This window comes from Muntiacus reevesi, chromosome 1 (assembly GCF_963930625.1).
Source record: "Muntiacus reevesi chromosome 1, mMunRee1.1, whole genome shotgun sequence".
In the NCBI taxonomy this organism is placed as follows: domain Eukaryota; kingdom Metazoa; phylum Chordata; class Mammalia; order Artiodactyla; family Cervidae; genus Muntiacus; species Muntiacus reevesi.
The window spans coordinates 283,376,741-283,390,986 of record NC_089249.1 but is presented as its reverse complement, the minus strand read 5'-3'; the positions used below and the strand labels follow the sequence as shown (position 1 = coordinate 283,390,986).

Genomic DNA, 14,246 nt, shown 5'->3' with positions numbered 1-14,246 from the left:
TTCTTATAATTAACCCAGCATGATCACATAGTCATGGTTTATTGTTGTTTTAATGAGCTGCTAGATTCTTTTTGCTGGCATTTTACATAGTATTTTTATATTCAGAGCTGTGTGAATTTTCCCTATTTGTGGTTTTTTTTTTTTTTTTTTTGGTCTTGATAAGTTTGATACTCAACTTTGCTAAAAGAGTATATAAAGATATTTATATACATTGTATCTTTTGGTGTTTAAATAGCTTCTTATTTCTTTAAAGGCTGTTAGTATTTGTTTGTGAAACCTTTCAGGCTCAGTATTTTGTTTTGAGGGAGTATTTCTTTGATAATTAAAATTTCTTCATGACGATGATTGGTTGGTTCTAATTTAGTCTGTGAAATCTATTTTGGTAAATATATTTTCTTAGGAAAAAACTATTTCAACTTGTACAGACATCAAATTTTTACTTCTCAAAAAATATAAATTTCCAGCTTGAGATTAATTCTATATGAAAATTTGGAAATAAAAAAAAATGAGAAAATTTGTAAAGAAAGGAATTTACAAACAATTGGTTTTGATAGTGGTAGGTTGAGGTGGCGTTTTTTCCCCTCTTCCTAACTTTATGTTTGATCATCTTTAATTATTATTAGTTTCAGTTCAGTTCAGTCACTCAGTCGTGTCTGACTCTGTGACCCCATGGACTACAGCACGCCAGGCCTCTGTGTCCATCACCAACTCCTGGTGCTTATTCCACTGAGTTGGTGATGCCATCCAGCCATCTCACCCTCTGTCGTCCCCTTCTCCTCCTGCCTTCAATTAGTTAGTTTACTAAGTATTAAATTTTTTGTATGTAATTCGTGAAGAGTTTCATATGTAATTTTTCATATGTAACTATCATGCAACAAACATTTACTGAGCGTGCAGTACGTGCCAAGCATTGTACTGGATCCTGGGATTGTATCAGTGAACAAGACAAAGTTCCTTCATGAAGTGTATGTGGTGGTGGGAGTGGCAGGTAAGATAGAAATAAAATGTATGACAAAACCCACTGAAATGTTGTAAAGTGATTGGCCTCCAACTAATAAAATAATATTAAAAAAAAAAAAAAAAGAACTCAATGAAAAAAAAAAAAAAAAAAAAGAAATAATTGTAAATCGCAAACTGATAATTAACGGTGAAGGGAGTAAAACGCAGATGTAATAAAGCAGTCGATAGGTGCTTACATTAATTAGAATAGTCAGGGAGGACTTCTCTTAGGAATTGACTTTTGAACTGAGTTCTAAAAGATGAGAAATAGCAATTAGTTGAGGGAGAGCTTTCTAGGCAGTAGGAGAGAGGAGAGCAGAGGTATGGTGAAAAGGAAAGGGCTTGGCATGTCAGAAAGTAGTGGGCCTGAAGTAGATGAGTGAAAAAGAGTAATATGAGAGGAAGTGGGCAGGAACCAGAGTCTGAAGAACATACAGCAGCTGGAATTATTCAGAGAGCAATGAGATTTTAAGTGTGGAGAATTAACTGATTTAACACACATTTTTAAAAGATCAAACAGCTTTGTGGAGATTGAATTGGAAAGGGACTAAAGTAAAAAAGAAGCTAAGAGTGAGTTAGGCTGTGAGGGGGTATCTGGTAGTGAGAATTTTAAAAGGTAAACAAGTTTGGGACTATTTTTGAGTTATAAATATTAAAATGAATTGGGTGTGAGATGAGGGAGAAACCAGTCAGTTATGACTGGGTATTCTCTTTGTGCATTAGGTGGACGTTCATGTCATTGACTAAGATGAGGAAGCCTGGGGAGAGAATTGGGAAGTAGGAACTCCTTTCCAGAATTTTAAGTGTGTTAGACATGCATTGTGGAGAAGGCTTGCCTGGACTCCAGTACTCTTGCCTGGACAATGCCATGGACGGAGGAACCTGGTAGGCTGCAGTCCATGGGGTCGCGAAGAGTCAGACACGACTGAGCAACTTCACTTTCACTTTTCACTTTCATGCATTGGAGAAGGAAATGGCAACCCACTCAGTGTTCTTGCCTGGAGAGTCCCAGGGACGGGGGAGCCTGGTGGGCTGCCGTCTATGGGATCGCACAGAGTCGGACACGACTGAAGTGACTTAGCGGCAGCAGACATGCATTGTAGATGGCAGGAGGCACGTGAATATTTAGCTTATAACTTTAAGGGATTAGTGTCCTGAATTGTAGTTGGATGTACAGATACATGAGTACAAACAGAAACACATTTGGAAGTCATCTAGTGCTTGCATCAGTATCCTGCAATAAAAGATCCAGAAATTTGATTTAAAAAAATAGAAGTAGGTTGGTGAGAAGGGCAGAACGTGAATACGCTCTACAGCAGGAATATTTCAGTTTTGGGAAAAGATCAGAGTTGAAGTGTGTAGTTTGAGAGAAGTCTGAAAGTTAGCTTTTGACATAAGCTAAATTTGTATGGTAAAATTTTAAGGGTAGCCATTATAAGAGTAAATATGGAGTATATGTGTTAGAAATCTGTAGACAAGGAAAAAAAAAACTTGAGACATGAAAAACTAACATGTAAAGTCAATCCAAATAACAGTAAAGAAAGGTAGAAAAAGTATTAAAACATGGAAGAAAAATAGAGATAAAAAAAGCAGCACATAAGAAAAAGTTCTGTAATAAACATAAACTGTTTTCTCTCTGCTTGTGAAAGATAAAGCTTCAAATCAGTTAGCTTTTTTAAGTTAAATGTTGTTTACAAAACCCACACTTAAATCATTAGCATACAAAAAGATTGAAAGTTAAACGACAGAAAATGGTATTTCAGGGAAATACTAACTAAAAGAAAATGCACTAATCATACAAGCATTAGCAAAGTAGACTTAAAGACAGAAAAGCACTGTTGGGGAGGGTGAAGGTAACTATATAATAAGTCCAATTTCCCAGTAAAATGTAGCAGTTTTAAACTTGAATGTACCTAATAAAATAGACTCAAAATATATAAATCAAAATTTAATCAAACTAGAGAATATTGACAGATTTTCTGTCATATTAGAAAAATTTTAAATACCTTTCTGAATTTCTAATTTATGGATACAAAAAATTAATTACAGATTTGAGCAACTCATTTAAACATGATTTAATGAACACTGCATGCTGTGAAATACAAAAACATACAAAAAGTGAATGTGTACTATAGACTGCAAAGCACAGATTAACACATTTCAAAGAATCAGTATCCTGCAGACTGTTTTCTTTGACCATAATGCAATTAATTTTATAAATAAATAATACATACGTGTGTGTGTGTGTGTGTGTATATATATATATATAAAACCCCCTTTGCATTTGAAAGTATCCATGCTTCTAAAAAAACAGGACAAAGAAGAAATCATACTAGAAGTTTAAAAAGCATACAACTCAATGATAATGAAAATACCACCAGTCAAAAACTGGGATTATAGTGAAATTGATATTTACAGGTAAATTTATCTTTCTAAATACTTATGTTAGAAAAAAAGCAAAAGCTGAAGATGGAGTAGCTATGCATTTAACTTAAAAAATAGAAAAGGAATGTTAGAATAAATAAACTAAGGTAAGGAGATAAGAATCAGAGTTAGAGAAGATAAGAACAAAAGTCAATAAAATTAGAAAACAGTAACAGTAGAGAGAATCAAAGAAGCCAAAAGCTGATACTCTGAAAAAATAAGAACAAGAAGACATTCCACTTGATAGTGAACAGGAAAATAAAGATGACACAGGTGAGTGACGTGGGAAGGGGACAGAGCTGCAAAACCAGTGAAGGTCGTATGGACCAAGAAGAACACTGTGATCTTAGAATCAGTACATTTGAAAACTTAGAAGTTGACAAATTCCTAGAAAAATGGAATTCATCAACACTCACTACCCTAAATAATATGATAACTATTACAGATACGTAATCAGTGGTTTATAATCTTTCCATGGAGAAAATAACTGATCCAAATGGTTTTAGAGCTGAATTCCCTTAAATTCTCTCTACACTTTCAAAGGTCATATCACACTATTCTTCAAGAGAATGAGAAAACAACTATTTCTCCAAGTCATTCAAATAAGGCCAGTATAACCCTAGTACCAAAAGAGTATGTTAAGAAAATTATAAGCTTATACTTTAATTCATTAAAGTATACATCAAACTCTTCAACAGAATTATTGGAAATCTGAGTTTGTTAAGTGTATTTTTTTAACAGATAAAACTCAGTTACCAATTTGAGTTTATTCCAGGTATGTATAAGTAGTTTTATCTAGAATACCTATAAATGTTATCACCACATTAGCAAAATACAGGAGAAAATTCAAATGACAAATTCTGTAGATTTTTTTTTCTGTGGGGGGAAATAAAATCACTTGTAATGTTCAGCATCTCATCATGATAAAAGTTCGGAAACTAAAATCAGAACAGAATTTCCTTGCCCTCATAAAACCTATCTAAAAAAATAGAAATAATTTTCAATAAAGAAGCATTAAAAAACTTCCCCCCTTAAGATCAGGAGTAAGACAGGTGTACCGTTTCTATGGCCATTGAGGAGGAAGTGTTAGCATGGCAAGATGGGAGAGTAATAAAAGATAACAAAGAGAAGAAGAGAACCAAATTAGGAAACTGTACTTACAGTATAAAGTCTTAATGTGCAGAATGCATAGTGAGCTAGAAATTTGTAAGCAAAACTTAGTCTGATTGTAAAATGATCAAAACCTTGAGCAGATAATTCATTGAAGAGGAAATATTAACGGTGAATAAAAATATCAAAAGATGCTTAGATCATTAGTAATCAGGGAGTGTACATTAAGAACGCAAGGAGGGCCCCTCTTGGTGGTGTAGTGGTTAGGACTCTGTGCTTCTAATGCAGGGAATGCAGGTTCAATCCCTGGTTGGGGAACTAAGATCCCACATGCTATGTGGTGCAGCCAAAAAATAAAAACAACAACAAAAAAAGGATCAGAAGGAGGTGTCTTCTTTTAATCACGTGTTGTATTAGCAGTGTCAGGTGTCTTGGAGGATGTGAATCAGTTCTTACACACTGCTTGTTGAGGTGGATATTACCCAAGTATTAATTAATAAGCAAAGTTAATGTATACATACATAGAGTATTACACAGCAGTGGTAATGAATGAAGTTACATACAGAAACATGGATGAATCTTAAAGATAGAAGGCTGAGTAAGAATAACCATTCCTGGGAAAATGTGTATCATACCTATTTCATAAAGTTTAAAAGCAGGCAGTAGTAAATATCTTGTTTAAGTATAGAAAACATCTTTCACAAAGCAGTGGAATTAACACAGCATCACCATGATGGTGCTTTGCTCTGGAGCGTCAGGCCAAGGGGGTAGAAAAAGTGTAGAACACGAGGTGTATCCTAGTCAGTGGTGATAGTCTAGTTCCTGGCTTGGGCGATTGGTCTGTGATTGTTCAGTATAATATACTGTGTGACTAAAATAGGTTGTATATATTTTGCATTGGGGAAAAGAAAAAATTAAAAAATAAAGGGAATTGAAGATGAGAAAACGGAGATACCCAGTTCTTTACAAAAGGGAAGCGATTCCAAGTGGATTTTGGACCTAGAAAAGGGCTGTCCTCACCCCTAAACACCTAGAAACATGATTGTTTGCTTGTAGAATGTTCAAGGAGAAAGTAACTGACTGATAATTAGAGCGAAAGTGAGTGAGGTTCTTGAGAAGATGATCCAGAGCTCAGAAAGACGGCCTCTAGGATCAGAGAGAGACTCCTCCATTGTAGCTCATCAGGAGGCAACAGGTGGTCCTGGGTAGTTCTGACCCTGTTGTTCAGTAGTGGGGAGGTAACAGGTGGTCCTGGGTACTTCTGTTGCCCTGTTCAAAATTTTTTTTTTTTTAAGATCAAAATTCCTTTTGTTATACTATCAGGCCAACTCTGGTCCAACCACAGTGCCGCTCTTCTAGCCTGATCAATTTTGTGGTGAATGATGAATGAACTTTATGTAACACTTTGAGAGCATGTGCCACATCACACTTATTTTCTGTTTCTGCAACTGTGTTATCGTGAGTTGTGATAGACAGAAACAAATGTTTAAGCAAAGTATGTAGCCAAGGATTATTTATATAGTTGAAAGAGTATTAATGACATTATTGTTTAGATTCAGAATAATTTCTTATTTTACTTTTCTTCTTTGAATTTAAGAAACTCATAAGTCAATATTTCTTATACTGAATAATTTTCAACCATGTATTTGAGTTTTATGTTAGATATCTGAATTACAGCATAACAGTCATTTTGATAGTTTTAAAAAATGTATTTCTTGTAGGTGTACATTGAAATAACAGACATTTCCAAGGACTATTCTAGGCTTAATCTCTAAATTATTTGACTTTTAAAAGATTTTCAAGGGTTTATTGTCATATTTGCAACACAGAAAGAACCTATTAAGTGTCAAGCACATGTTTCAGGGAGTGAGGCTCTAATGAGGGCGCTGGGCTCAGGCGTGTCTGACTCTGGGACCCCGTGCACACAAGTCTACCTGGTTCCCCTGTGCATGGGGCTCCCCAGGCAGGAACACCGCGGCGGGTTGCCGTGCCCTGCTGCAGGGTAGTGAGGAGAGACCGCGTTTTATGCCCTTGAGAAGGTGCCAGTCTAGGAGCAGGCAGGTGAGTCCCAGGAGTTAGAGGGCACTGCCAGGCGGCCTCAGAGAGCTGTGAAGGGACAGCTGCGCAGGGGCCGTTAGGGTGATCTGTGCTTCAGAATCGTTCAAGGCTTAATTTTACTGGGACTAAGTTATGCACAAGAAAGCACCTACTGTCTTTATGTATTAGACATTAAAATTTAACAAAATAAGCATATTTTGGTACGCTCATTTCTCTCGTTTTATTAGACTAAATCGTATAAACATGTTATTCTGATGTGTACTTGAGCAAAAATTAAACATTTATGGATTTAGGTGTAGAAGGAGATAGTTTCTTTGTATTGAATATGGGTTGATTCTTGTATGTGGACATTGTCTACATCTTTTTCATAAATGTTTTTATCCCTAAAGTTAAATTTGCACATTAGAATGAATAGAGTTTTAATTAGCTGTTCTTCAAGTTGAGATACATAAATTGTTGTATAACATTATTTCTCATCTTAAACCCAAACTAAAATGAAACTTTGCTGAGACTATCTTATTTAACCTCCTTTTGGTAAACTAAAAGGTATATTTTTTTGTCAAATGAGTAAGAAAATTCTACTAGTATAATTGTCTTATTTGTAAATTTGAAAGTAGCTTTTGTTCAGTGTTTGCAGCCTTGAAATGCCATTTTTTCTTATGTACTACAATTATTAATTTTTCTCAGTTTGGTCTTTGTGTCCAAGTTTTTGGTATTTTGACTTTTCCATGAGCATTTTCTTTATTGTGTATGTTGTGAAGTTTAGCAATCAATTTATCTTTGGCTTCAAAATTTTGTATCATGTTTAGAACAACGCTGAGATTTTTGTGAAAATTTCTCTTGTGGTCCTTCTAGTACTTGATTTTTTAGAGGTATTGAAGGCAGGACATGCATTTTTATAAAACAGATCTGGAATTTATTTAAGGCTAAATAATGACATCAAAATGTAATGTCCCTCCCTCCCCGCATGTGGATACCCAATTATCTCAGTGTCATTTATCAAGTGGTCTTTTCCCCTGTTGTTTGGAAATACTTTCATTTTTCTTATTTTCTTTATCTGTGTCATTGATTTGTCTATCCCTGTTTCTGTTAGCTTATTTTCTAGTGGAAGAATGACTAACAGTAAACATGAAAATGATAAGTAAAAGGAAGGTCTATAAGGAAAATAAGCAGAATGCTATATCAGCAGTGACTGGTGAGCTGCTTAAAATGAGTGGTCAAGACAGGCTTCCCTTAAAGAAGTGACATTTCCTCTGATCTGAGAACCAGGCAGGGGAGTGGCAGTGTGTAAATCTGGTGAAAGTGCATTTCAAAGGTGGAGGGAGTGTCTGCAAGGTGGGCTGATCTCCACGTGCCTCAGGGGGAGAGAGAACAGCAGGAGAGTAATGGGGAGGGGCGGTTATTGTAACTGAGAGAAACTACTCAAGATTGGGACCTAATGATTCAGATTACCTAGGGTGAGTTTTTCTTACTTTTCTCCTGCAAAAAGAAAATACAGTGTAGATAATATGTATCAAATAAACATATTCTTAGGTAATTAGGAGCTATTTCTTTATACATATGACCCAATAACAAATTTGCTTCCCTTTAAAATAATTTTACATCTAAAGAAGGCAGATTTTTTAGAATCATGTAAGTACCAAGAATTTAGAATTCAAATAAAGTATCTACTTGCACTAAAGAGAGCTCTTGAAAGAAAAAATTTATGATGTATTTTAAAATAATAATACTTTTTCTTCCATGAAAATGTTTGTATTAGGGAACAAACATCCTTGGAAGAGGGAGAAATTCCTTGGTTACAGTACAATGAAGTCAACGAAAGCAGCAGTGATGAAGGGAATGAGCCCGCTAACGAGTTTGCACAGCCAGAAGCTTTCATGCTGGATGGTAACAATAACCTTGAGGATGACTCCAGTGTGAGTGAAGACTTGGATGTGGACTGGAGGTATGTAGCACAGTATGCTTACCATACTCACTGATCACTGAGTAGAATTCGTTCATGAGTCTAAATTATGAGAACTGGATCTCTGACACCTAAGAAATATTTCCATTTTTCTCATCTGTCAGTCTTCCTCTCCTTCCAAGCTCACTTCAGACACTGCTTCCTACATGAACCCTAGTCATTGACCTATTCCTTCTTTGACCATTAACTCTGTGGATGCTTGCCTTACATCCTAGTTATTTACATACTTGTTTCAGGTTTATGACTTTTAAATTTGGTGTTAAAAATTTTTTTATGACAAATATATATTTGTGTGTCCTGATCCCCTTAATATAGCACTTGATATAATCCTGTAAAAAATAAAAGTTCATGATGAATACTACTTGAAGAATTTCGAAACCTGTGATTGAATCAGAATCAAGACTGTAGTTTTCCTTCTGTATTTGCAAAATATGGAAAATACAATTGTACCTTTCCAGAGATGTTGAATGAATTAAATTTACTACATGCTGCAAAGAATAGTGAGCTTCAAATAAAAGTAACATATACATTAAATGGATTATAGAATTGTTACTGTTTGTGATAGAATGAATGATCAGAATTTATCTGTTTTGGTTTATAAACTTAGACTTTTTTTTTCCCAAGTGTGTAGAGCCCTCTGAAATAATTACTCAGATGTAGAGAGAATGTTTGTTCCAGCTACCCCGTTTTTGCTACTTTTTCTGGAAAAAATTATGGCTTGATGCTACCCTTATTTTCAACTTTGCACAGATATATTTTTAAGAATTTGTCTTGTTTTTCCAGTTAAAATTACATTACAGAAAATTTAGAAAAATAAAGGTAAGAAAAGCTCATTCAGACCCCTGATAATACATTTTTAGGGCCTTCTCTGTGGCTTCGGTTTCCCTTTCTGAATGTTTTTCTTTGTACTTCTCTAAATTGTTCCAGACACGAAACTCGGTGTCTGTATGACTCTCCTTGCTGATCTCTCTCGCTCCCCAGGGGAAGAATCAGAGCAGACCGTAGTGACCCTGCTACAGAAGCAGAAGTGGGGCTTCCTCACAGCCACACAGTTAGCTTGTAACTCATCCTAAAGACTCTTCAGAGGCCCATGTCCTGTCTCCCCAAGCATAATGGAGTCAGTGACCTGATCTAGTCCTCGTCCGTGACCTTGAGCACGCCCTTGGTTTCGTCCCTCCTTCATTCTGCCCACTCCCCTGTTTCTGAGCTTGTTCGTCCTGCCGTGTTTCCTGAGGACATCACGCACAGCCATCCCAGACAGTGCTCAGCAGGGTTGTCTGCTCAGCATCGTCTCTGCATGGCATAGGAGAAACACTGTATAAATGCTCCATCCTACAGAGGCACTAACATTTGCTTGATGATTTCCTTGTTGAATAGTGCAGTAAATTTGTCACCCGTAAAACGTGGTCTGTACATCAGGTTGTTTCCTTAGGACAGGTTAATAAGAGGTGATATTACTAACGTGATTTTTTTTAAGATCTTGATATATATATATATTTCTAAATAACCTTCAAAAAAGGTTTCCCATAAAAATTTGAAGAAATGATTGAGGTCTTTATTGAATGAATTTCAACTTAAATTTGAAAGGTTCTAATTCACTGATCATTGTTCTGGATATGGCTATTGTGTTAAGATTGTAAAGACATTACTGATTGCTCCCCAAATTATGAAGCTTCAAAGTAGTTTTTTTTTTTTTTTAATATGGAAAACAATTTAGCATTGATTTTTAAGACAAAATTTTTGAAGTTATTGTTCTGAATTTTGTCTAAATATGGCCACACATTATTTGCTTTGGTGGTATTCTGTTTGGTTTATGTGGTAGTAGCTAAATGTTGATAAGGTAAAAATATGGTTTGATTTTCACATTAAAGTAGCATGTCATTTTGGCATCTTAAAGGAATAGCCATGGTGAACAGCAACAATTCTTATGTAACTCCAAAATTCAACACTTTTTTTTTTTCAGTTTTGCCTTTGCATAGAAAAAAAAATTAAAGCCTTTTGATTTTTCATTTTAGCTTAAAGGAAAATGGAAAAAATCCTCTATCAAAAGTTTGCTTGTTTGTTTGTTTTCATTAACTCGCAGAAATAACCAGAGACTATTTCGTGGATTTGTGTGGCAGGAGTTGATGTGGAGAAAACACAGATTTTAGATTTAGACACATCCCAAATGTACCATCTATTTATTCTTTGATAACAATTTAAGCTTTCTCTTGGTTAGAAATTGGGTTGCAATTATTATTTTTTAATAATCAACTAATAAGAAGTTGAGGCATAATAATTAACCTAATTAGAGTGTGAGAAATTCTTTATGGCTATAATCATGGTTTACGAGTAGAATTTTTAAAACTCTTGAAATTATTTCAGAGTTACAGAAAAATGGCAAACAGCAGTACAGAAAATTCGCATATACCTTTCACTAAGATTCTGTAAATATTAACATTTACCACATTCATGTTGCCATTCTTTCCTTTATTTATATTTTTTTCTGATGCATTTAGTAAGTTGCAAACATGATTGCCTCTTTACTTATAAATCACCTAGAATGAATTTCATTAAAATGGGAACATTTTCTTATATAATACAGTAAAATTGTAAAAGTCAGAAAATCAACACTGATACAAGTACTATTCTAATCTACAGAACTATTCAAATATCTATAATTGCCCCACTAATGCCATTTGAGCAATTTTTTTCTGATGCAGTCCAAGGTATGTTAGTTAACATGTTTTCTTTAGTTTCTTTTAATCTGAAACATTTCCTCAGTCTTTGTTTTTTTATGAATTTGGTATTTTTAAAAGTGCAGGCCGTTTATTTTGTAGAATGACTTTTAGGTTAATTCTGTCTGATGACATAGTTAGATTTGAGTTGTACAGTGTTAGCAGGCATACCACAGAAGCAGTGTTCTGTTCTCTGTCTGAGGACATAGTTAGATTTGAGTTGTACGATGTTAGCAGGCATACCATAGAAGCAGTGTTCTGTTCTCAGTGCATTTCAGAAGGCACGTGGTGTTGGATTGTCCCAGGATGATATTAATTCTGATCACTTGGTGAAGGTACTGTCTCTCAGATCTCATCACTGTATGGTTGTCATTTTTACCTTTATAATTAAATAAGCATCGGGTGGGAAGATAACCTGTTTCCTCTCAAACTACTGGTTCTGGTGTCCTTGGTGGTTCTTACTGAGACAGTTATTACCATGGTGTTTACCAAGTGAACAATACTGGAATGTTTAATGTTCGCTGATCATTCCTCAGTTACCAGATTACAACCAAATTATGCTCTGAGTGTCTAGATTTGTTTAGCTTAGACACGAAAAGAATTGTTAGGGGATAGTTGATTCTCATCACTTGAAAGAGGAAAGTGGACATAGCTTGTGTTACTTCAGCAGGCAGAACTAGAGCACTTAATTCAGACTTCTAGTGAGGGGTCTCCTATTCCACGCGCCTGCTTAGAAAGCTGTATGTTTCCTGCATGGAGGAAGTGGTTCTGCTGTTTCTTGAACACCTCATCTGGTGCCATCTCTGCACAGCACCTGTGTGCATTTACTCATTTAATTTGTTTTATAGATAAACAGTAACAACCAAATAAAAATTTCATACTCTTTAACAATAGTTCAGTTAACTGTGACATTAAATTCCTATCTGTCTGACTCCAACATTCTTCCTCTCTGCCCTGTATCTCACTGATAGATGAAGGAGTTAATATTGCAAAGGACGTTGGATTTGGTAATCTTAAGTTTTAATTCTAATTCTAGAATCTGTGATTGTATGAAAATGCCCATTCCTTTTGTACCGTATGATGTCTGCTGATTTCTAGATACTACTAAGCTTTAATATATTCTTCACAGAAATAATTTAGATCTCTGGGCAGTTTAGATTTGTAATTTTAATGGAGGCACAGAGGCACATCATAACTATTTTGAGCTAGCATAAGTAACTGGGTGTTATTGACTGTGATACTCAGTTTCTGATAGGAATGCGGAGGTCAACAGAAGCTTGTCTTTAACTAGACAAAATAAGCCCAGTTTTGGAGATGTTGAATTCGAGGTAGTAGGAGTTCATTGAGGTAAAGTGCCCCACAGAAAACTAAAAATATAGGTCAAGAACTCAAGAGAGAGTTTGGAAATTAGGTAGAGGCTTACGAATTATCTGCAGAAAGGATAATTGAAGGGATGGAATTCCAGCGGAACAAGATTTAGAAAGATGACTGAGGATATCTTATGTTTTCTGAATCTTGGAGTATTTAGTATTTCCAAGACTGGAGGAAAGGGAGGAATCTGTATATATATATAAAGGTGGAGGGGAGAAGATGAGAACCAAATTAAGACATAATATTGTCTTCAAGTGGCTTACAACCCTTCAGAGTAATAGAAGTGAACAGTTAGGAGCTCAGACCTTTTTCAAACTGAATGGTAAGGGAGAAACGCTAGTCCTTAGAAAAATAAAAGATAAATTAATGAGAAAAACTTGAGAAAATAAAGTATTCTTAAGCCCAGAGTGATTAAGCAGTACAAGGTAAGGGAAGAAAAAGGCTTTGAACAATGATAGAATTAAAATAGACGGAGTAATTCTTATCATGTTCTCACCAAAATTTAAATTGAAAACCAAACTAAAGGGGGAAGACATGGGAAAGAATTAGTAGAGAAAAAGTATTACCTTTATCCCAGCCATACACAGTTCCCAGAACTAGAACTAGAAACAGTAGAGAATTTTCTTAAAACTTTGTGCAGTGAGTGTGGCAGCCTGTTAGGGATGAGAATGGTATCTTAACTCCTTACACCTAGCATTTAACTTTCTGTTGGGCTCTTCTTAAGGTTTTCTGCTTGTGTATTTATTGGCTTGTCAGTATGCTAGTATATAATTATGTCTTCACTATAAAGGTTTCCCAAATCACGGTTGTACTTTATTTCCCCCAGCTTGTTTGATGGCTTCGCAGATGGACTCGGAGTTGCTGAAGCTATTTCTTACGTGGATCCTCAGTTCCTCACTTACATGGCGCTGGAAGAGCGCCTAGCCCAGGCTATGGAGGTATTTTAGTCCTCTGGTACCCATATGTGGTTGGTGGGATGCACAGTGATAAAAATTAAAGATTTTTCTAAACTGCTTTTAAGAAAAGGTGAATAATTTTCTTGCCAATATAATAACAGTTACCAAGTGGTGGTTCAGTGTGTATATAAATTATACTTGGCATCCTGCCCATTTGCCTAAAATTACAGTATTCTCCAGTATCTACTGCAGAATATAGTATTTGTTTACATTTAGGAAATACACTTCCTCTGTTGAATTATACAGGTCTGTGAATCTGAAATTTTTTACACACGTACGCACAAGTTTATTTGTTAAATTAAAGATATCTAAAAATATATTTCAAATTACTTCCCTTTTTTGGTTTGTATGGCTTCTGAATGTATCTAGCTGCTTAATGCAGTTGGAAAATTTACTCCCCCTCATCCCCACACCCGTACACAGGTTCATAAACATGGCACATTTGGTACCTATTTGTCTTGCCTTCTTTGCTTTGTTTGACCAAAACACAAATAGCTTCTTCAAAATTGTATGTGCCTGTGATCCAAAGCCCAAGCTTTTTCATGTTTGGGGACTGGCATTGCACCAGTGAATGTCATTGTTAAGAAGTCTTTTAATCAGTCTCCATAGTGATTTCCAGTGGAAGAATAGTAATAACATGAGTGAGTC

The 14,246-nt window shown here is 35.4% G+C and overlaps 1 protein-coding gene across 1 annotated transcript in view; it reads left to right on the top strand.

Moving 5' to 3' along the window:
• Window positions 1-14,246, top strand: part of PJA2 (praja ring finger ubiquitin ligase 2) — a 70,052-nt gene that overhangs the window by 38,410 nt on the left and 17,396 nt on the right. Inside the window, exons 6-7 of the mRNA XM_065923560.1 lie at window positions 8,351-8,536; window positions 13,469-13,580. Of these exons, the coding sequence (XP_065779632.1) occupies window positions 8,351-8,536; window positions 13,469-13,580 (298 nt within the window). The remainder of the gene's footprint in view (window positions 1-8,350; window positions 8,537-13,468; window positions 13,581-14,246) is intronic.